The sequence below is a fragment of the Meleagris gallopavo genome, chromosome 8 (assembly GCF_000146605.3).
Source record: "Meleagris gallopavo isolate NT-WF06-2002-E0010 breed Aviagen turkey brand Nicholas breeding stock chromosome 8, Turkey_5.1, whole genome shotgun sequence".
Lineage (NCBI taxonomy): Eukaryota > Metazoa > Chordata > Aves > Galliformes > Phasianidae > Meleagris > Meleagris gallopavo.
The window spans coordinates 28544956-28566796 of NC_015018.2; the positions used below are offsets into that span (position 1 = coordinate 28544956).

General features: G+C 37.2%; 1 protein-coding gene and 1 long non-coding RNA gene across 2 annotated transcripts in view; one reads left to right on the forward strand and one right to left on the reverse strand.

The window, feature by feature from the left end:
• Window positions 1-25: 25 nt before the first annotated feature.
• LOC109368951 lies at window positions 26-2430 on the reverse strand. Its single transcript, XR_002117452.2, has 3 exons — window positions 1409-2430; window positions 1227-1338; window positions 26-121 (listed from the first exon to the last, which is right to left on the reverse strand). It is a non-coding gene; the product is annotated as an uncharacterized LOC109368951 (long non-coding RNA).
• An 874-nt stretch (window positions 2431-3304) lies between these two features.
• The window catches only part of NHLRC2 (NHL repeat containing 2), a 29194-nt gene continuing 10657 nt past the window's right edge, over window positions 3305-21841 (forward strand). Inside the window, exons 1-9 of the mRNA XM_019617977.2 lie at window positions 3305-3357; window positions 3476-3492; window positions 3950-4405; window positions 6056-6177; window positions 7252-7381; window positions 17820-17919; window positions 18394-18625; window positions 19075-19197; window positions 20201-20410. Coding sequence (XP_019473522.1) covers window positions 3305-3357; window positions 3476-3492; window positions 3950-4405; window positions 6056-6177; window positions 7252-7381; window positions 17820-17919; window positions 18394-18625; window positions 19075-19197; window positions 20201-20410 — 1443 coding nt within the window. The remainder of the gene's footprint in view (window positions 3358-3475; window positions 3493-3949; window positions 4406-6055; window positions 6178-7251; window positions 7382-17819; window positions 17920-18393; window positions 18626-19074; window positions 19198-20200; window positions 20411-21841) is intronic.

Consider the following 21841-nt stretch of genomic DNA (forward strand, 5'->3'; position numbering starts at 1 on the left):
AAAAAAAAAAAAAAAAGGCAAAATATAATAAATACCTGGAAGACAGCAGTCCAAGATTTCTTAACTCAAAGAAGTTTGTGTAACAGAAAGTAATCTTCCCGTGCCAGCTAAATTAAGGACTCTGTAACATTCAGAAGAATAAGTCGCAGATTTAGACTGAATTAATTAAATTATTAAATGATAATCAGTGATGTGGGACTGATTCTTTAATAGAGGTGATTTTGCTTGTTTGAATCTAAGGGCCTGTCTGATCAGAAGTCATTAGGATGACAGACTCAGAGCAGCAGATGCAGTGGGAGAGCTCTCTGTGAGAAAACGAGTAATAAGTTTGCCAGAAATATGATTGCAAACATGTAATATTTTTCAGATTAAACTTATGGGAACTGTTGAAAGTTTCATTCTGTTGTAACAAATGATTATTTTCAAATAAGTGCAAAATAGTCTTTTAATTATCTGCCACTACAAATAAGTGAACAGTTCATGCTCTGAAGTCTCACTGAAAATTTGCTAAGAAAACATTTGAAATTTGCCTTCTCCAGTTTAGTGACCTTCACCATATTCAAGTCAACATCAAATAAAGGCACTTAGATCCTTAGGAATACTCAGTGCACATCTGCTTTTATCCTTTTAACCTCTAAATTGTATCCTCCTTATATAAGTTTAATAGCTGTTCAACCGAGCCTATTTTGCCCATAGTAGTACAACACACCATCTTTCACTGTCATAATTGAAGAAGCACAAATTAATCCAAGATGGAACTTAAGATAAATGTAATTTAAGAACATCATTAAGTTCTTCAGGACTCTGCACCAGTTGTATATTAGAGTTTAAACATCAACAGAAGAGGATTTAAGTTGGATAGTTTTCTTTTTCATCCCTGACACCCATAGGGTCTCCACGTCTTCTCTTTTATGACGTTATTTGTATTGATGATAAAAATATAGAATTCACTATAGACATCAGTAGCTAGGGAAGGAAGAAAACGCTACAGATATTTGAATACAAGCAATGCAAGAATCTATAAATGCTAAATATTTGCTTAGCTATGACTGGAAAAAAAGAAAGCATTTGTTGCTGTTAAAGTGTTTTTTAATTTAGTAAAGTTAACTAAAAAGGATGTCAACCATAAGGATATTCTCACTTTCCCATTTAATTTAGCCTCTCTACTCAACCTAACACATAAGATAACTTTTTCCTGGATAAAGTAGTAGAATGATTCCAGTTACCTGTGGTTATAAAAAGCTTGCAACATCCAGAAACACAGGTGATTTTTCAAAACGTAGTAGGATACAACACGTGGCATATACAGTAGTGACAGCAGAGCAGCAAGATCCAGGGCTGTAACAAGTGAGGATACTCTCAAATAGAACAGCAGCAGGCTCAGAAATAAAGGAAAGAAGCTGCTTACCTTCAGAAGGCTTCAGGTGCACAGTAACCTGAAGCAAGATAGCACTGCCTTGCTGGCCAACCTTTAAATGAGGTCTAGGAAGCAGTGGATCCTGGCTACACCCCTTTCAATCATTCAGGGGCATTGCTTGCACCTGAGCTCCCCTGGGTTGGCTCTGCCTTCCTACCAGGTGCTCAAATCTGTGACTTAGTATTTCCACTACACAGAGTTAACATCTAAAGATTTCAATTAGATCAGCAGTTTGGGTTTAAAGTTATTAAAGTTTAAAGTTATTGTATTGCAGCTTTCTACAACTGCATGGTTGTTACTGTCGTTATCTTCCTGGCTTCAGTAACGAAAGATCTTCGGTTTCTCATTCTTTTATGATGGCTGTGAGCAGCAGATTCTAGAAATGGAATGTTCTGAAATTTAATCAGATGTCACGGTTCAGATAGTCTCATTTATTTTAATCGCATCTCTGAATTTTAAAATAAAAATAACCCAAAACCCAAATCATCTCAGATTTGTCAAGTTACTTTGACTGTAACAACATGATGTTTATGGCTAAGTATTCTTTAAGCAGAAAATGAAACAAAATATGTTGTTGATGTCATGTACGTTGCTCGTTTAATTTCTGAGAGATTATGCTAGCAAACATAATTTAAAGCACTGAAAAAGGATCCAGAGTCATTTGTTGGAGTGTTTGAGGTTTTTGCCTCCTAGGAAGTACTAAAAAGTGACTTTGCTGAAGTAAGGTTCTTTGTTCTTTTTCTGTTAAGTAGGAGGGAGGTGTAAAATTTGGGACTGCTGATGAAATTATTTACATGGAGTGGAAGTATATTTGTTTTTTGTCATGCAGAGGAAAGCTGATGAGTTCTGAACTGCAGATTTTCTGTCTGAGTTTCATTGAAATGAGAAAATAAACAAGCAATTCAGTTGTGTGCTTTTTGAACAATTTATGGCTGATGCTGTCTATTCCACAAGCTGAATTATATTACTTTGTGCTTATCCAGCACCTTCATAGAATGGCCCTGCTTGGAAGGGACCCAAGCATCATAAAGTTCTAAACCCCTGCCACAGACAGGGCCACTAACCTCCAGATCTAATATTACACCAGGTTGCCCAGGGCCCCATCCAACCTGGCCTTGAATACCTCTAGGAATGGAGCATCCACAGCCTCTCTGGGCAGCTGTTCCAGCACCTCACCACTCTCATAGTAAAGAACTTCCCCCCTGACATCCAACCTAAGTCTTCCCTCCCTCAACTTAAAACCATTCCCCCTTGTCCTGCAGTTATCAACCCTTTCAAAGAGTTGATTCCCCTCCTGTTCATAGATTCTCTTTAGGTACTGAAAGGCTGCAATGAGGTCACCCCGCAGCCTTCTTTTCTCCAGGCTGAACAAGCCCAGCTCCCTCAGCCTGTCTTTGTAGGGGAGTTGCTCCAGTCCCCTGATCATCTTCATGGTTCTCCTCTGGACCCTCTCCAACAGCTCTCTGTCTTTCTTGTACTGGGGGCTTCAGACCTGGACACAGTACTCCAGATGGGGCCTCACAAGGGCAGAGTAGAGAGGGACAATCACCTCCCTGTCCCTGCTGGCCACCCCTCTTCTGATGGAGCCCACGATACCATTTCCTTTCCAAACTGCAAGAGCACACTACTGGCTCACGTTCAGTTTTTCATCCACCAGGACCCCCAGGTCCTTTTCCACAGGGCTACTCCAGGTGTACTTCTCCCAGTCTGTATACTTACCTGGGGTTACTCTCACCCAAGTGCAAAACCTTGCACTTTGCTGTGTTGAACCTCATTAGTTTGCCGAGGTCCCTCTGGATGGCATCAGTTCCTTCTAATGTGTCAACTGCACCGCTCAGCTTGGCGTCATCAGCAAACTTGCTGAAGGTGCACTTGAGCCCATCATTGATGTCATTGATGAAAATACTGAAGAGAATCTTCATGCTAGGATTTCAAGTGCAGTATCTCTATACTACTGATTATTTCTATTAAGCAAATATAGATCTTTTGTTACAAACATTAAGAGGAGGGGTAAAAATTGAAGATTAAATTGACTTAATCCACTTTTTTTTTTTAAAGAAAGGAGTTGGGGCCTGGTATGTGATAGGCACTTCTTTTCATGATTTCCAGTGCTGCCAGCTTTATGTGAACGACAGGATACTGTTTTGATTTTAGGAGCCTGTACCATTCCTTTATTTTTTAAAGTTCCGTGTTATATTTGTGATTCCTAGTTTACAGTAGAAAAGTATTAATTTTCTGTAAACACCACAGTTGTGTAAAGGAATCAAGTCAAAGAGGAATGGTGAATACTTGAGAAAACACTGTATCAGTTGAACTGCTACAGTTTACCCATGATTATTTTCAAAGCATTTTCTGCCTTAATATGCAGAGTTTAAAAAATGAAGAACTATTTATGACATATTATGCTTTTTACTTGCTCCACCCTTCATTTTGAAATGTACTTAGTTACGTTGGAGGATAACTGCTTCGTTTTTACTGTTTTTAATTGAAATACAAATATACTTAAATGTAATAATTCACTTTTCCTTTCAGATGGTCTTGTTATTATTGGTGTCCATTCAGCAAAGTTTCCAAATGAAAAAGCTCTGGATAGCATTAAGAGTGCAGTTTTGAGGTACGATATTGTCCACCCTGTAGTGAACGATGCAGATGCAACACTGTGGCATGAACTAGAAGTGTCCTGCTGGCCAACTCTGGTCATTCTTGGGCCTCGTGGAAACATGCTGTTTTCGCTTGTTGGAGAAGGGCACAAAGAGAAGTTGTTTTTATTTACTTCAATAACACTGAAATTCTACAAGGAGAGAGGACAAATTAAAGATAACAATATTGGAATAAAGCTATACAAAGACTCCCTCCCACCTTCTCCCCTGCTGTTTCCTGGCAAAGTGACAGTAGATAAATCAGGAGAAAGGCTGGTGATAGCAGACACTGGACATCACAGGATTTTGGTCACTCTGAAAAATGGGCAAATTCTACACACTATTGGAGGTAAGGTTATGTACATTTTATTACAGACTTCTGCGTTTGGGGGTGAACTGTGTTCTGTGGTGCTCCTGTGACCTAGTAATTCAGAAGCATTGGTAGAATTTTTTTCCCCAAAATCACTTTTACTGGACATGGGAGGGAAAAAGCATAGTACTATTAACGAGAAGCTCCTATGCAAATGGTTGAGTTACCTCTAATTTTTTTTAATTTGTGTCATTAACTAAGTTCTGTATTTTTATGTGACAGCCTATATGAATTACAAAAATACAGTTTTTCTTTCTTCTGAAAGATCTTCAAATGTATTTAGATTTAAGTGATGTATATCCACATCTAGCAGCAAGATAGGGAAAAGAGTGCTTCCCTTTCCAAGAGGAAAAAGAGAACATTGGATTATGGTGGTGGTGTGTTTCGGGGGTGCTTTTTGTTTGTTTGTTTGTTTTTGAATGAAGAGCACCTCTCAGTAGGATCATCAAACTCCCTGTACCAGTGGCACAAACAGTGCACTGAGTCATTATCCAAGTGAACCTTGGTCAAAGCATCATTCTCAGTGCTCTTCTCCTACAAGAAGCACAAATAGGGTTTATTATGACAAGAATCAGACAGTTTGGTTTCTGTTTTGTATGTGAGCTGAAGTCTCTGCTGACAAATTACCCGTCAGTGTTCTGGGACGTTCAATAAAGAGCAGCTTGGAGGGATGTGTCCTAATCTCTGAATTGGTACCTCGGTCCTAGTTATAAAGGAATGACTGGAATCCAGCACACTAGTACCTCAGTATTTCATGTCTGCTCAGGTCTGAATTGTATGCTTACAGTAAGTCGTAAAAGTTTGTGTATTTTAGTGACTCAGTTAAATGATTCTGTGGGCAGAAAATAGTGTAATTGAGTTGATAATACAGTAATAAATGTGGGCATGCACAAAGGTTGGAATTGCTATATTTGCATCATAAATCATGTTGCTCACGCAGCTCATGAATTTAAATGTCTTCAGCTGACACACAGTGCTGATGCACTTTAAATGTTACTCCATCTGAAATACCATGCTTACACTGATACTGCTTTATCAAGGTCGCATTCCTCTCTATTTCTTCACTGTGCTGTGCAGAAGGCTGTCACTCCATCATTCTCACTGCTCTCCCATGTAATTTGTTGCGTGTCATCTTTTTGCTAAGTTTTTATTAGTAATGAGAAAGTGCTGCTAATCGAACTCTAGTTTAATTGTATTTACAGTAAAATCAAAGCCACTGAAATGGAATTGAGGTTGGGATGTAAAATCTTTGCTGCTGACTTGCTTTGATGCAATTAGGAATAAATTTTAAAAAGGAGTTTTTGAGTGTTGTGTTCTGCAGTTACTATTGCCTCTCAGCAAGATGGAGCTGGAGCAATGTAGACCCCTACTAAGACTCTTGTCTGAAAGATAATCTTAAAGATGCAGAGAACTCATGAAGAATGAGTTCAAAACTTAGTGTGAGGCTACAGCAATTACGCATCACAGTGACTAAAATGAGGCTACACAGAAAGTACGTAATGTAACTCTGCGGGGCACTATGGAAGCACCTTTTAGAGTATGTGATTATCTTACAGATTGAAATAGACCAGCTATGTTTGAGTTTCTTTTTCTAAAATGAATCTTGAGTTTGCTTTGATTCATTTATAGGTCCAAATAGTGGAAGAAAAGATGGAAGATTTTCAGAGGCAGCTTTCAACTCACCACAAGGTGTTGCTATAAAAAATAATGTTATTTACGTAGCTGATACAGAAAATCATCTAATTAGAAAGGTAATTTTTCCATAAGAAAATTTAATCTCTTGTGCCTTGCCCTACTTACTTGAAAATGTATATCAAGTGACTTATTCTACAGATACTCTCAACATCAAGAAAGAAATTTGGTCTAACAGCTTCCTAAAAAATGCTTTTGTATAGTGGTTTTTTAAAGGGCTGCATATACCTTTTGTACTTCCTTTCAAATGAAGCTATGCACTACTTCTAGTGAGTCTTACTTTCCTGTTATAAGAAATAACTATTCTTAGTGCTGGAAGCAGAAGTTGGTTTTGTTTCGCTTCCAGCTGTGGCAGATTCTTATCAGAAGTTATTGTATTCTTACGGATTGATGGATATCTAAATGATTGGGACTACAATCTGTTTTAATACATGTGGGGTTTTTTTTCTGTTTAACACTTGCAAGTTTTTAGCACATAGAAACGTTGCTTTTAATATTCAATTGGAGTTGGATCTCAAACTCAGTGAGGTCAAACTTAGAATAATGAGAAGTTTGCTGAAGCAGTATCATGTTACCTTGTTATTAAAAGAGAGATATTAGAAGTCACTTAGAATATAAACATAGGGGAAAAAAAGATAAGATTTGGGCTGCAGAAATAAAAAATATTTTTTGCATCGACGCATGAAATGAATTGCAAAAATAATTTGCTTTGTATAGATTATGAAATGATCAAATGATGAGAAATAATTTACAGTATCTGAGCTCTTATAGCATATTCCTCTAGAACTTTAAAGTAACTATATCCATTGTCCATCTGAAACACTTCTCTAGAAAATTTTAATGCTTTCTTCTAAAATTGCTGACCAAACCAGTGTTAAATTTTGGTGCATCTGGAAGAGAAATGCATTCAGTTGTTCTTCCTGCTGCCTTACCCTCCTACCACCAGCAGAAAGCATTATGGTAAAATTAATGATTTTCCTTCATAAGCAAATGCCTGAAATTTATTAGGATTTGAGTTTTACTTGCAAAGGTACACCGTTTTTTACATAGATTATCTCAGATTATCTGTATAACCTCTGTATTAACTACGTTTGCTGTTGTATATTTAGTGTATATAATTTTGCTTCTTACAGATTGACCTGGATTTAGAGATTGTGACCACTGTAGCAGGCATTGGGATACAAGGTGTTGATAAAGAAGGTGGAGCAAAAGGAGAAGAACAGCCTATCAGCTCTCCATGGGATGTGGTCTTGGGAAATTCAGGTGCAGTTTCAGTTGAGCTTTTAACAAAATCTCACATGCATGAGTGTTTGCTGAATGTTTTCCTGTTATGGTAGTAACCTAAAACATGAAATATTAAGATATACTTTACAATTGAGTCTAACAACTGGTGGTTTCATCTGTATAAGTACCACCATTATTAGCTGAGTCTAAGTTTCTGATGTGAATCCTGAAAAATGTGAGCTCTTAACCAATCTGAAGAAAAATTCTTCAGAAAGTTATGTATTTACTCAGTCAAAATACAGAAGGAAATTGTGATTGCCTTTGCTAGGCCAGTGCTTTATGCCAGGATGACTGAAGAAGCAGCTGCATTTTACAGGAAGTGGACATTGTCTGAAGTTCCTTTTCTTGACTGTATGGACACCTCACCATTTGTAAATATTTGAGTTTAGGAAATAAATTTTATCTGATGACTTCTGTTATTCCTGTTTAGATGACGTGAAATTGTTAGACTAATAGATCATGGTAGATTCAAACAGATAGAAGAACACCTCAGAAAACACCTTCCAAGCATCAGGAGATAATAATGAAGTCTTTGCAAGATAGTGTGTAACAAATCATCTCCTGAGGATTTAAGTGGTTTTCTTTCCTGATCAACTTAACACAGTCCTGAGCCTGACATCACATAACTGCCATGTTTTTAAATGTTATTAACTGGGAGTTAGTATTCCTTTCTTATGTTTCCATTTCAGTATGATTTAGAGCTTGCAAATGCAAGCTCCTTAATGACAGAAAAATGATTGTCTGTGGCATAAAACCCTTTGCATCAGGGAGAAAAATTTAGTTTAAGGGAACATGTAGCTAGTTCATGAATGCTGATTGTATAGTAGTCTTAGGGTACAAATACGTTGTTATTATATAGATAGCCAGCAGCCTTGACTACTCAAATAAGCCATAGGCATCAATGTTATATTTAATGCTGTCAGTGACCCTTAGAGATTAAGAGTCCTACAGAGTCTTACTTAGGGAAAGCTGAAAGAGGATCTCACCAGATTTGGATTGCTGTTTATGATTTTTTCCCAATCTGATTTCACTCTTGTGATCCGGTAGACTGTTGTGTCTGAGTGCTATAGTTTTCATTTTCTTGAGCCAGCAACCCAATTGCTGTGGGATGTTGTTGCAGAGCCATTCTACAGGTCAGTAATGGAGGAGAATTCCAACTCAAAAAGTACTGCCCCAGTGGATCAGAAACTTAATCCTCTTAACAGAACTATTCAAAGTATACCTTAATTATACTTTGCCATTTTCATGGTGCTTTTTTTCCTGCATCTACTAGTAGCTGAGTATCTGTTGATACTTTTATTTTTGAGAGCTCTGATTGTTAAGTAAAATGTTAAATGATATGATTGTTATCAGCATGAACACAGTAATCACTGAATTAGTCACCTGTAAAGAATTAGTCATCTGCACTGTTTAACATTGCTGAATTTTTATCAGTGTTTATATAAAGATCAGATTTTCTGAATGCACTGTTTTCAGACCAGTGTAGGATTTTTTTGTATTCAGTCACATCCTACCAACCATTTGGCTGCGTAGATCTCTAAAAAATATTATAAAACTTTGAATTTAAGAGGAGATTAAATCAATTTAATCTTCTTTGAGAGGAGAATAGCATAGATAGGTAAAATTGGGGGGCTGCTTTTAGGATTTTTTAAGAGTTTTGGTATGGTTTTGTGTGAGAAAGGCAAGGTAGGGAAAATGTAAATGATTGTAATATCTACACGAATCTCTTCAGTAAACTGTAACTAGAGGGAGTTGTGGAAACATGAGGTTATACTGAGTAGTACTTTAACAGTAATGTGTCCCGTAGCCCAGTGTCATCAAAGTACAAAAGGCAGACACTATGTTGATGGAAGCACAGTTTGAAAATGACTTTGATACAGCAAATCTGCTTGGAATGCTTTGTTAATATTTAGTAGGGGAAGATACCACATACTGCCATATATTGTACATATGAAAAGAACAGTCGAATTATAGATGACCAGAGTGTGAGAGCAGTCTTGTTTTCCAAATGTTCCGGTGGGCAGGACAAGATTAGGCATGGGAAGGTTGGTAAAGTTGGTAAACTTGCTACCTAACAAGACTGTGGAGTTATCTTTTTGGACGTATTGGAAAGTGGGTTAGATGGTTGGTCATGAGCTGTAGATGTGAGGTGGTACGTAGCATCTCCTTGAAGAAGGGTAATGAACTAGATCACTTCCTGAAGCCTCTTTAAGTCAGTGTTACAGTGTGGAGGATTTGCTCTCTGTTCTCTTTGGAGAATGTGGTTGGCATTTATGATAACAGCTCTCAGAAAACGGTGTAAAACAAAACTGAAGACTCTTTTTCACCATCCCAGGCTGCAGTACTTCAGCCATGCTCACCTACTTCAGCTTCCTCCTGCATTCCTTGGCTGAGCAGTCCTGCAGATAGCTGCCTTCCCCTGCTGCTCCTGAAAGAGTCTCCTAAAACAGCCTTACATGTCAGAGCAGCAGCCTCAGGCTGGTCTTTTCAATGCAGCTTTCTTGAAGGGTGTTTCTGATGCCTCGTGTCATGGTGTCACATTCATTTCATTAGATCTGTTAAATGAAGTTCAAAACATGTAGCTGGAGTTGAACTCTGTGCAGCAGTCTCTATGTTTTAGATTTTAGGGGGTCTTTCTAGGGGACTTAGCTTACTGGACTAAAATGAGATCTGTCAAAATGTAGACAGCACTGATGAGCAGTTGGTAAAAGTGCTTACTTATTCTTGGTGCATGTGCAGTATTTTTGGGAGCGCCATAGAAATTAGAATGTTTTCAGGGGACCAAAATTGCAATTAAGTCACCATTTTCAAGGAAACTGGAAGAATCAGAGGAGTTTTGAACAAGTGAATGAGTGATGCTCACTGTAACGCTATCTTAAGATGAAGCACAAAAGCAACCAGATTGTGCACAAGGAGCCAGGACTCTGTTGTAGTCTGCAACACATGTGCCTTATGGCATGGATACAGTCATGAGCTGCAGTGAGTTTGTTTTGTTTTGTTTTGTTTTCCTTAGGTTTGTTAACACTAAAAAACTCATTAGGTAGGGTTTGTCTTAATGCAAGTTGCTTGAACCTGGTAGGATATTCTCATAAGGTCTATTAGGATGCATATGTTATGTGGTAACCCCATATGAAGCTAACTTCTATTGAAAGTCTCTACCAAATAGAGAACTGTCCCTGAGCAGAAAGCCAGACTTCTGTTGGTGACTCTCACTGTGCTGTCTACAAGATATCAAAACTGTTTTGCCCGTATCTCTTAATGCATTTGGATGAATAAAGTAATTAATCAGTTTCCCAAATGACTTTTGTTTGCATCTGCACAGTAGTGCCCATTTCTGTAAAGTAACTGTGGGAGTCTATGCGTGTTTGAAAAACTTATGGTTCATTATTCCAAATTTTATAATTCTGACTTTTGCCAGAACTGGAATGGCATATGGGAAATAGATTTATGCCCCTCTATTTTCCATAGAAAATTTATGTAATTTAAACTGTATAAGAAACATTTTTTTTTAGAATGTAGATTTATGGATATTACAGTTTTAAACAAGTGATGGCCCAAAGCCATGCTAATCAAAACATGAGAGGAGTTAAAAAAAAAAAAGATGAAAGTGGTATTAAACAGCTTCTGCTGACCTTTTTCAGAGTGTCAGAGGGAAAGGTTACGTCTTGAGAGATTAATTTTTTGCCTGTATCAATCAGATCTCATCCAAGATTAATCCTCCTACGTAAAGTTTAGAGTAAGTATTGATCGATTTAAAGACTGCATTGTTTGCTTCCTTAGCTTTTAATGTATTGTTTGTTGTGAGCTTAAATTCAGATCTAAATAAAAGGTGCCATGCACAGAACCAAGAAAAGCCCTCAGTTAATCCTCCAGCTCTGTGTTCAGAAGTCATTATCACTTTGAGACAGTAGGCATAAAGGTGTGAAGTAAATACAAAGCTTAGTTGTAACATTTCAGTTGTCTCATGGATTCCAGATGACATTTAGCCTGATTCAAAGCCCACTGGAGTCCTCAAATCTGTTGCTGACATCTGTTGTGGCAATACAGGAAATGGTTTCAGTGAATGACATTTTTTTGTGTTAATTCGCTTCTGAGAATACTTAAGAGTCAGACTTGTTAATTCCATATGCAGTTCAGTACTGTGGTTTCTGATCATTTTTGAAAATCTGTATTCATAAGGATAAAGTTCTCATTTAATCAGATGAGCGAAACCAAAGACCTGAAAGGATATAATATCATCCTCATGAAAACCAGATGCATCCCCGCTGGTAGACAGTTCTGTGTGATTAGAATTTGCTTTCTATATATTTTGAAGATAAAAATATTGAGAGGAGAAGTTAATGAAGGCATAGATAAGTTCATCTTCAGAGCAGATGCTACTATCATACTTTCAACCATCCTGACAGTACTTCCACGAGATAACAAGCTTCTGTTTTATACACATGCTGAAACTTGAGGCAAAGAGGTTAAGTGACTGAAATACCTCTTAATAGGAAGGTGATAAAAATGTCTTTCTAAGGTAGGGGGGTTAAGACAAACACTGTGCTGGGATTCAGATAGAGAGTATTCTTCCTTGCCATCTTTAATTGAGGGTAAGCTTCGGTTTTGCCCTCCCCTTTTGAAAGTCTTGAATGAACTCCATGGATTAAATTCTGTTGCTGAAAGTAGTTCTGGAATTTGAATTGACTTAGATTATGCAGGAAGCAGACAAAACAGGGGAAGGGCCAGCAGCTTAAAAATACATTATTAAATTACTGTGTGCTTTTTTAGCTTTCTCTGTTGTCTTCTTCTATTTTTATTCAATGGGTGTTGAAAGCAAGTGATGCTTAAATGCACAGTTGATCTGAGTGTGAAATGTTCTTGATAGCTGCATTCTTGCTGGGAGGTAAAGGACAATGACCTATGCTTGGTGACATAACTGTGTGTTTCACATTCCAAAATCCAGTCTTAAGTTGCATGATTGTAGCCTATTTATAGATCCTCCCAAGCACAGTGTTGACCGTGCTTTCAGTAAACTAACTGGAAATTTTTAAGTCAATGTGGATTTTACATTTTAAATAATATCTATTATTTAAGTGGAAGTACCATCCCTTATAAGACTGATACAATCCTTATAGCCCTTAAAGGGCAGAAGTATGTACAGTTTTTTCCTGGTGTTTCCACTAGACAATTATTTAATACAGATACATTCCCAGAGATGCATTTTGGTTTTTTTCTGAATGATTTCTAGCAATTCTACCCTAATTTTACAAACAAAAAAAAACAATAATCACTTCAGCTATAAGTAATTGACACTACACTGTGTGTCTGAACTGTCTCGATCTTGGAAGCACGCTTTTCTGCATGTCAGTTTTCTTTTCCCTTCTAGTTTGGTCTCATTCTGGCATTGAGGCTCTAGCCTCCACTCTCTTGTGGAAGGAATTTTCCTTGGTTATGGAAATTAAAGGGCTCCTTCATGAGATCATCGGGCTTTAATTAGGAATCATTTTTTTTGATGACTCAAATTTGAATTGCTCTAAATGTATCTTGCATACATGATATGACTGCATGATGTATCAGTGAGGACTTAGTTGAAACACAAAAGGCCTTCTCATCTCTTCAGAGGTTTCCAGTGCAAAGTACAAGCTCAGAGATACCTATACCCAGCTTTGCGCATCATCTGCCCCTGTAGTCATGAATGGCACAGAAAGTCACATTAGAAACATTGCTGATATGAGAGAGCTTGTCAGTTTCCTCAAACTAGATCCTAAATCCCTTTGGGAATGGTCGTTAAGTGATTAAAGAGTTTATGGTATTGCTGAATAGTAATACCAATAGACTTTAATAATATTTCACATATTCACTGTAGATTTAGGGCAAGAAATTAGATGCTGATGTTAGTATAACATGCCTTTGATATGAACATAACATCTGAATGGGAGTTGTGACTGGATTTCCAGCAGTGATCCTATGTAATTTAGTTTGACAGACTTATTTTCTATTAAGACTTTTTTAAATCTTGACAAAATGGATGATGATGATGATTTTCAATAGCAAAAGAAACATTTGGTTTAGCAGATACCATCTGAACTGATAGCTCAGTAATATCTTGAATCCCATCACTTTTCAGTGCCCTCTGTATGTATAAACTGTGATATTTGTACCTGTAATGTTGGATATAAATCATGATATTTGTAACTGCAGTGTTGGTTTCTTATATGGTTTCTTCCTTCCGCAGCATGTAAGTCTTGTTTGTGAGTCAGAAAAATGTTAAAACTGTTTGTCAGATTCCTGAACACTTTTAGGTATTGGATACTGTTTCTGATGTTAAGTTCCAGAAGATCTGCTGAAAATAAACATCCCTGACAAATCTTACAGAGACTGTGATGAGCATGTTGGGTCAGGATGAGTGGCTTCTGAGCTTGCCTGCTTTGATGCTGAAAGCACTTTTCAACGTGGGGAGTTTGTTGAGGGGGAGTGCAGTACTGACCTAAGGTTGAGTGTATGTGGTTGTTCTCTAGCAAGAATGAATAAAACATGGAACCAATCTTAGCTTTTTTCGTAGTTATGTTATTGCGTCCCATCAGTAGATAATCTAAGTAAGTATGTTCGTGTTAGAAAAAAATGCCATCAGATCATAGCAGTTATTTTTAGTTCTCTTGTATCTCTCGAAGTTGAGCATCCCCTTGCTATTCATGTGCATGGATTTCCCTTGATTAGAGATTAGGAGTAGTTTACTGAGGAGGAAAATTCTAAACACATTTTGTTTCATGAAAGATTGTGCTGTTTGCATGATGCAGAAGTATGTGAAGGAGAACAGGATAGCATGGAAAAAAAGAAAACTAATTTTTCCTCCTCCAGAAAGGACGATGTGTACGTGTAACAGTCCAGACTTAGAGTGCTAAAGCATTTGTTTTTGTGATTTGCTGTCTTTGTCTCACTGGAAAAAGAACAGTGATGTGTTCATCATCACTAACCATTGTGTTAGTCAGATTTGGATTTAGTTTGCTAAACTTCCACTGGCTTAAATGAGGACAAGACTTATATCCATATGCATACATATGCAGCTATGTTCCTGTAAGAGGAGGGGGCCATTGATCAGCCCTTTTTGCCTGTTGGGGTTTTGCACCAGAAGAGTGTACCAACAGTCTTCTTTGTTACGTTGCATCGGTTGGACTAGATGATCTTATAGGTCGTTTCCAACCTTGTGATTCTATGATTCTATGATTTTTAAAAGATAAAATTAGTTGACACAAATTACATTTTCAAACTTCAATCTGCTTAGAAAATATCAGTGGTGCCAGCTGTGAGATGTGACTTTGATTTCCAGACTTTCAATTCCCAAACTGAAAGGAAGCAAGAAGTCCCCACAAGGGCAACTGGAAGTGTGTGGTAGGCCTAGGAATGGAATCCCTTCAAGTAGATGTTGCCTGTTACAAAAGATGGTCAGTTTGGTGTGTTCAGATTAGTGTCTTAAAAAGGTCTGCAGTATTCCTAAACTATTTAAAATTGAGTGTGTGTACAAACAGGATTATGAGTTCTTAAAACACAGATATGTAGCACGGTCAGACTCAGGAACTTTAAAAGCACTGAAATATCATATGCCACATCACACAAATGCATTCAGAGCTCTAGTTTATTATTAGTGAATCTTTATATCATAAGTATATCACTTTAGTAAGCCATATTCTGCTTTGATACAGGCAGCACTAAAGATAAGAAAGTACATAACCTAATAAGGAGAAACTACACTGGACTTTTAGAGCAGCTTGAGATAGTTTGGAATGTGCTTAATTGGATAAATGTAAAAGAGTTGCTTTGTTCTTTTATGTTGTTTTATAATAAATTCTTTAAAAGTAAATTCTTTCCAGTCAAGAATGATAAGGAGTTATGGCAATGTTGGCATTATCATAACTTCAGCAAGCAGTTCTCCCCAGTTCCCTCTTGTGAGAACAGTAGAAGGATGACAGTGGTGCTGTGTCCCCAAAATGCTTTATCCTCAAATAAGAGTCTGAGGTTTTTTTCATTGTTCGTTTTAATTTCATAACGCATAACATTAAACTCTATAGTGTCAGCCCACTGTGTTTAAAGAAAATGCTTTCTGTGGGGCCATTGGCATTGGTTTTGCTTTTCTGGTTTTGTGTAATTTTTTCTTCTGTTAAATTTCTGACATATTTTCCACAACTCAGTATGTTTGTACTGTTACTGTGCTTTATCCATTCCATTTGTTTTAACTACTGTCCAGAAGAAAATATTTGTTACAGTGATTGCTTCTTGTTGTTCTTATTTACTTTTCCTCTCTTGATCTCTAGATGAAGAAGGAATCCTATCTCTGTTGATCTTGCATATTCTGTAAAGTTTGAAATTAATATTTATACTTTTTTTCCTGTGTCTCATGTTTGATGAGCCTTTTGATGTGCAGAATTAGAGTAAGGCACTTTTTTAGTGTTTAAACCTTACAGCTGTCACAGGGGAGCAGCAGTGGGTGGAATAACAGAAATTGGATTTTATAGAATAGAATTTTCTGAAGTGCTCAGCTCTAGTCTTACTCCTTCATTTAATTGTTGGGTGAAGTGAATATTAAATAATGAACAAAGCTGTTTTTGACACCCCTCAGAATGAAAAGTGCAGCACAGCAAGATGTAAAGCTTGCTTTTGGAGTTGACCAGTGATTTTAGCATCACTCTGGGATCTTCAGAATTGTAGCACCTGAAAAGTGCAAACTGTACAGCGTAGACACAAAATCCTGGAAGTAGATCATGCACTTTATAGGAAGTAGTAAAATGGTTCCTTAGTCATTTTCTCAATTAAATCTCTTAGAAACATGCTGGAACCAAAGGGGATTCTGTGTTTTGGGGGGTTTTGTTGGGTGTGTGGGGAAGTAGTGCCAATGCTGTCATCTCTGATGACTGACAAAATGTTTGTTTGCCAACTCATTTTGCAAACATTCCGTTTCATCGAAAAGCATTCAGGTACTTTGGAAGTCTGACTTTTATTCTTGGAACTTCACTTTGAGTAAAAAAACATGGAGCTATGTGGAAGTGCAGGAAAGGGTCAGCAGAGTTCCTTTGATCACCGTCTTGGAATCTTGTATCTTCATCCAATAGGAAGGGCTGAAGCAAAACTGCATTGTGGTCGTACCTGTGCTACTCCTAAGAGAGCTCACAGTGAGCAAATTGATGCTGAAGGTGGGGTGCTGTTTTCTTCTGCTTGCAGTCTGCATTGCAAAGAAAGATTTGGGATTGAAGGAACAGCAGCAGAATATCAATTGGGGCAATAGTGGCAATTTCATTTGAAAAGATTGCTTTGGACTAACTTCACAGATCTAAGATGTTGGCAAGCATTGCTTTTGTTTTGGAACCTGGGCAGGTCCAAGAGGTTGTTTGCAGGAATAGCTGTGAGATGGACGTTGTTTTATAAGCTCATATGTGTTAAAAAGTATCTGTGAGCCTTTTAAAAGTGCTTTTCTGTTGATAAGGTAGTAGTTAATTTTAATTTTTAACCTGATGTTATTTCTTATGTAATGTGCTATATTTTGAGCTAGAGAGCACTCGAATATCCTGTTTCTATTTCTGTCATTTTATTTGTGATATATCATCTAGGAGAGCTTTGTTTGATTTTATACATTTGGACTGGTGAATATTAGTGTTGGAAAAAATTAGATGCTTGACATATGCTTGATCAGAATGTCTCTGTTCTGTAGGTCTGCATCTTTTATGTGCAGTAATGTGTGTGTGTGTGCACAGGGAGTGCAACCTGGAGACTGGACAGCATTAAGTGTTAAATGTTAAAAAAGTTAAAACATTGTGTACCCTGTCTTTACTGTCATTAGTGCTCCGCTGGGTTCAGTGGGACTGTTAAGTGCAACACAGTGAGAATATCTGAATTTTCAGGATAAATGACCAGGAATTAACATGAATATTTGATCTGGAAGGTCCTTTTCTTGTTATTCCTCTCAAGGCTTGTCAACAATGATGAATAGCTTTTGGTGGTGTCTAATTTGGCCATTAGCTTAGTTTAAAACAAAACAAAACAAACACCACCCTGAAATCCATGCGTAGGAAAAACACGTTTGTTAACATACAGTCCCAAAATGACAGGTGAAACATGGACCCAATAGCAGAATCTTCTAAAGAGCAAATCCCATTTGAAGTACTGTACTTTGAAGTACAGGTAGAGATATTAAAAACATAACTCTATATCCTTGGGAAGAGAATGTAAGAACAATAGCAGATTTCTTGGTAAATGAAAGACATTCTCTTGCTCTGTGGCTTATTTATTTGGTTTTTGTTTTTCCCTGTGGCAAACAGTGAGCTGGAATAGTGGGGATGGCAGGATTGGTTTGTTGGCTTATTTGTTTTATGATACATTTACAAAGGGTGGTTTTTGTTTTTTGGTTCTTTTTCATCTGTTCTTATATATCCATTTTTTAAAAAAGTTGCAGGGACGGAGGAAGACGATGTTTTATGGATAGCAATGGCAGGCATTCATCAGGTGTGGGCACTGATGTTGGAAGGTGGAAAACTTCCAAAGGGAAGGTAAGCAGTTGCAATAAGAGACATGTGAAACTGCTGTTTGTCTGGATAACTAGCCTTCAAACCCCAAAGTGACAGATAAACTGATTAAATTAAAGTAATTTGTCTCAACCTATAACTTAGCTTAAAGCTTGCTACTGCTGTTCAGACTGAAAGGCTTGTGTCCTTTAGTGTCTGTGTGCTGTTACCCACATCTGTTAGAGGAAATGAAATATACTACCTTTGCTAAAAAGCTATATGACAGTAAGGTACAGCTGTACATTTTAATGTTACTTTTCATTCCATTTGAATTATCTAGTGGTGAATGATAAACCGATTTGAATTAAAAGATAGCATAAAGCCTTTGAGTAATTCTTTATGCTGTAATAGTGCAGCTGTTTTTATAACTTACAAGTGCTCTTCCTGTATTTTGTGTTTCTGCATAACGTCTGAAGTATGTCAGACTTGTTCTTGAAGATAAGTACTGTTTTTCTGTAGTGATTTAAAGAAAGGAGTCTGTCTTCGATTTGCTGGGAGTGGAAATGAAGAGAACAGAAACAATGCGTACCCTCATAAGGCCGGCTTTGCTCAGCCTTCTGGACTCTCTCTGGCTTCTGAAGAACCATGGAACTGCCTTTTTGTAGCAGATAGTGAGAGCAGCACTGTGCGAATGATCTCTCTGAAAGATGGAGCTGTGAAGCACCTTGTAGGAGGAGAGAGAGATCCATTGGTAATCACTTCAAACTTCCCCACACTGCCCTACTAATATTTCTCAAGCCTGACCTGGAGGAACCACTTTTGGGGTGAGAGGGTAAATTAGTTTCTGTGGCCGTCAGTTTCTTAACTTCACTGCTTGGAATGCAAATGTGTGCCAGTTGTGGTGCTCAGTTATAGTGCAGACTGTTGCTCCTCAGATACAAAATAACTTGACTTGTTTATAAGGTAGTTGAACAGAAACTGAGTTGCGTGGTCGTTAAAGCCAGCTGGATTCATACTGATAATTTAAATGTGATAATTTCCATTTCCATCATTAGCATCCTTGCTTCCTCGTTTTCAGTATCCTTTTTTTGAAGTTGTCTTGATTTTTTTTTTTTGTCAGTAAATTTCCATTTAATTCCAACAGTTTAAATTAATACCAGCATTGAATAATTAAATAATTTCATTTGATAACATCTTCAGAATTTGTTTGCCTTTGGTGATGTGGATGGAGCAGGCATAAATGCCAAGCTGCAGCATCCCCTAGGAATAACATGGGACAAGAAAAGAAAGCTGCTATATGTGGCGGATTCCTATAATCATAAGGTAAGCATGTAGTAGCTTGATATGTACACAATTCACAATTCTTCACAATTTTTACTACTGTAAGAGATTATTTTCAGAATGTATGAAGATTGTGCTTGGTTGAGCTGAAGAAACAAATGATAAGAGTTCTTTTGTGGGTTCTTTTTCCTTCCTTCCTTTATAAGTCCTCTTTACCCATTGTTTTGTTGCTGCTGTGTTGATATGGTGGCCCCTTGAGGAAGGTCAGTTTTGTGCCAAGTTACCATTCTGACTAAAGACTCATTCCTTACATCTTTCTAAAGATGGTGAACTATGGCAAAACAGCTAGGAGTGTTTATTCAGGAGTACTGCAGGTTTGATAAAACTGGGAGAGCAAGAGGACTGGCTCTTTCCTCAGAAAAGCCACCCATGTTCTGATTTACCCCTTGGAATTCAGAGATGAGACATTGTATTATGTGATTGCTTTCACATGATGTTGTGTAAGCTTTCATAAAGCTGTACATTGGTTAAGTGCATTAAAGGCAAGTAATTTGTTTTACTTCAAGACTAAGGTAGGTATCAATAAACACTCATTAAGATTTCAGGAGCAAATGAGATTTTGTTTAAAGCATTACACATGATCAACTTTTTTGCTGTTACTTTAATAAAAAAAACCTAACTCATTCATTTTTAGAAAAACATCTTTAAAAGTTTGCCTCCCAGTTTTGTTGTCTTACTGTTTTGCAAATGTTTTCACAATGGCAAGAAATACTAGAAAAGAACAAGCTGTTCAGCATAAGTTTATACCAAAGGGATAGGTGCCTTAAGTGGAGAAAACTGAATGAAGTACAGGAAGAAAGGAGGGAGATGTCATTTGGTACAGCATGATGACCTATCTTCTAGGACACACACTTGTTAGCTAAGAGAATCAAGTTTAGCACTGTCTTCTGAAAATGTGGGATATAATATAATGCAGAACGTCTGAATTCTCGTGGTTCTTTTTCAGAAAGTGGAATTTTTTTCCTGATCTTTTTTTAAATCTTAGATTAAGGTTGTAGATCCCAAAATGAAGAATTGTGCTACCCTGGCAGGCACAGGAGAAGCAAGCAATGTTGTTGGCTCCAGCTTTACACAGTCGACTTTTAATGAACCAGGAGGTTTGTGCATAGAAGAAAATGGCCGTTTGATGTATGTTGCAGACACAAATAATCACCAGATTAAAGTGCTGGATTTGGAAACCAAAATTCTGTCCATGGCAAGTAATATTTATTAAACAGCCTGATAGTGGTGTTTCGTGGTGTAAATTATTATTCCAGGCTTTATAAAACATAGCTAATAAACTTGTTGGTAACTTATTCACATAATGCTTTGTGATGATCTGACAAACAAGCGTCACCTGTTAGCTTATTTGTTCAAAGTTCCAGTCCTTGGAAAGCCATCTTTTGCATGAAAACAGTGATCATCCTCTATTAGGTAATAATAATACTGAAATACGAGCTATTAAATAGTGTAGCCCAGTTTTTCAGTATGAAAATTTTGTAAGCAACAGCAATTCCATTAATAACAAGTGGAATTAAAATTAATTACCAGGTCCTCTAATGAAGGCATAAGGTGTGGTTTGTGGAGACCATTGACTTAAGGTGTGGTACATAGTCTGTCACAAAGATAAGATGGCAATCTGAAGTGTCATTTTTGCCAAATTTCAGCTATTCTACATTTACTGCTGCATAAACTGTTGTACAGCAGAGCAAATCTCACCCTGTGTACTTTGTGTATTTCTCTGTAGCTTATTGTGCTGTAGCTTACTTTCTCCCCACAGTGTGTGTAACAGATCCTATATTTGTTAACACTATTTTCTCTACTTCTGCATCTATGTTTCTGATCTATAAATATACCCAAAAATGAGAAAATAAAATACAGAAACAGTAGCTTGCTGCAGTTACCTGGAGAGAAAAGTCAACAAACACTTCTGTAATACAACTGCTGTGGGGAGAGCAGAATTGTTGTCGTCACTCTCCTGTACTTCCCAAACTAAAATAGATCCAAAGTCTTCCAAGTTTGACAAAAATGCGTACTGTGATGTCTTAATTTTACTGCTATGATGCTGAACTTCCAAACTTACTTCAAGCATGAAGTTTTAGTGTATGCTGTGCAGAATTTCATGTATTCCTTATTTGGGGCTTTCAAGTTGCCAAGTGAAACCCACTTTCAAATCCAGCAGTGCTCGGTGTGCTTGTAAACATGAAAGCAAAACAGATTTGCACTGCTGTCCATCTTATAATGGCAGCATGTTTGAATGTTCTCATAAATATATGATGTAATTGTCCTGCTGTTTTCTTGTAAGTTTCTTGCATTTCACAGTATGCAGTGTTAATGTATGTTTAAATTTTCATGCCATGTAACATCTTGGTTCATTTTCTTGGAAATTGCTGTTTACTTTGCTGTGTAATCTGCATAGTTAGATTCTTGGATTTTGTTACCAAAGGATACACTTAGCATCCAATCAGCAGAAAATATCTTCAAATTCTATTTAAAATAAAAATAGAAGGCGAACGCTAAAAATTTCAATTAAAGTAGTGGGTATGGTAAAGCAGGTACAGATTTTGTGATTTTAATAGCAAACATTTTTCTAGGGATCAATCAGTTTCATCCTTCCAATTTAAGAAGTCATTTTGTCCTTCCTTTT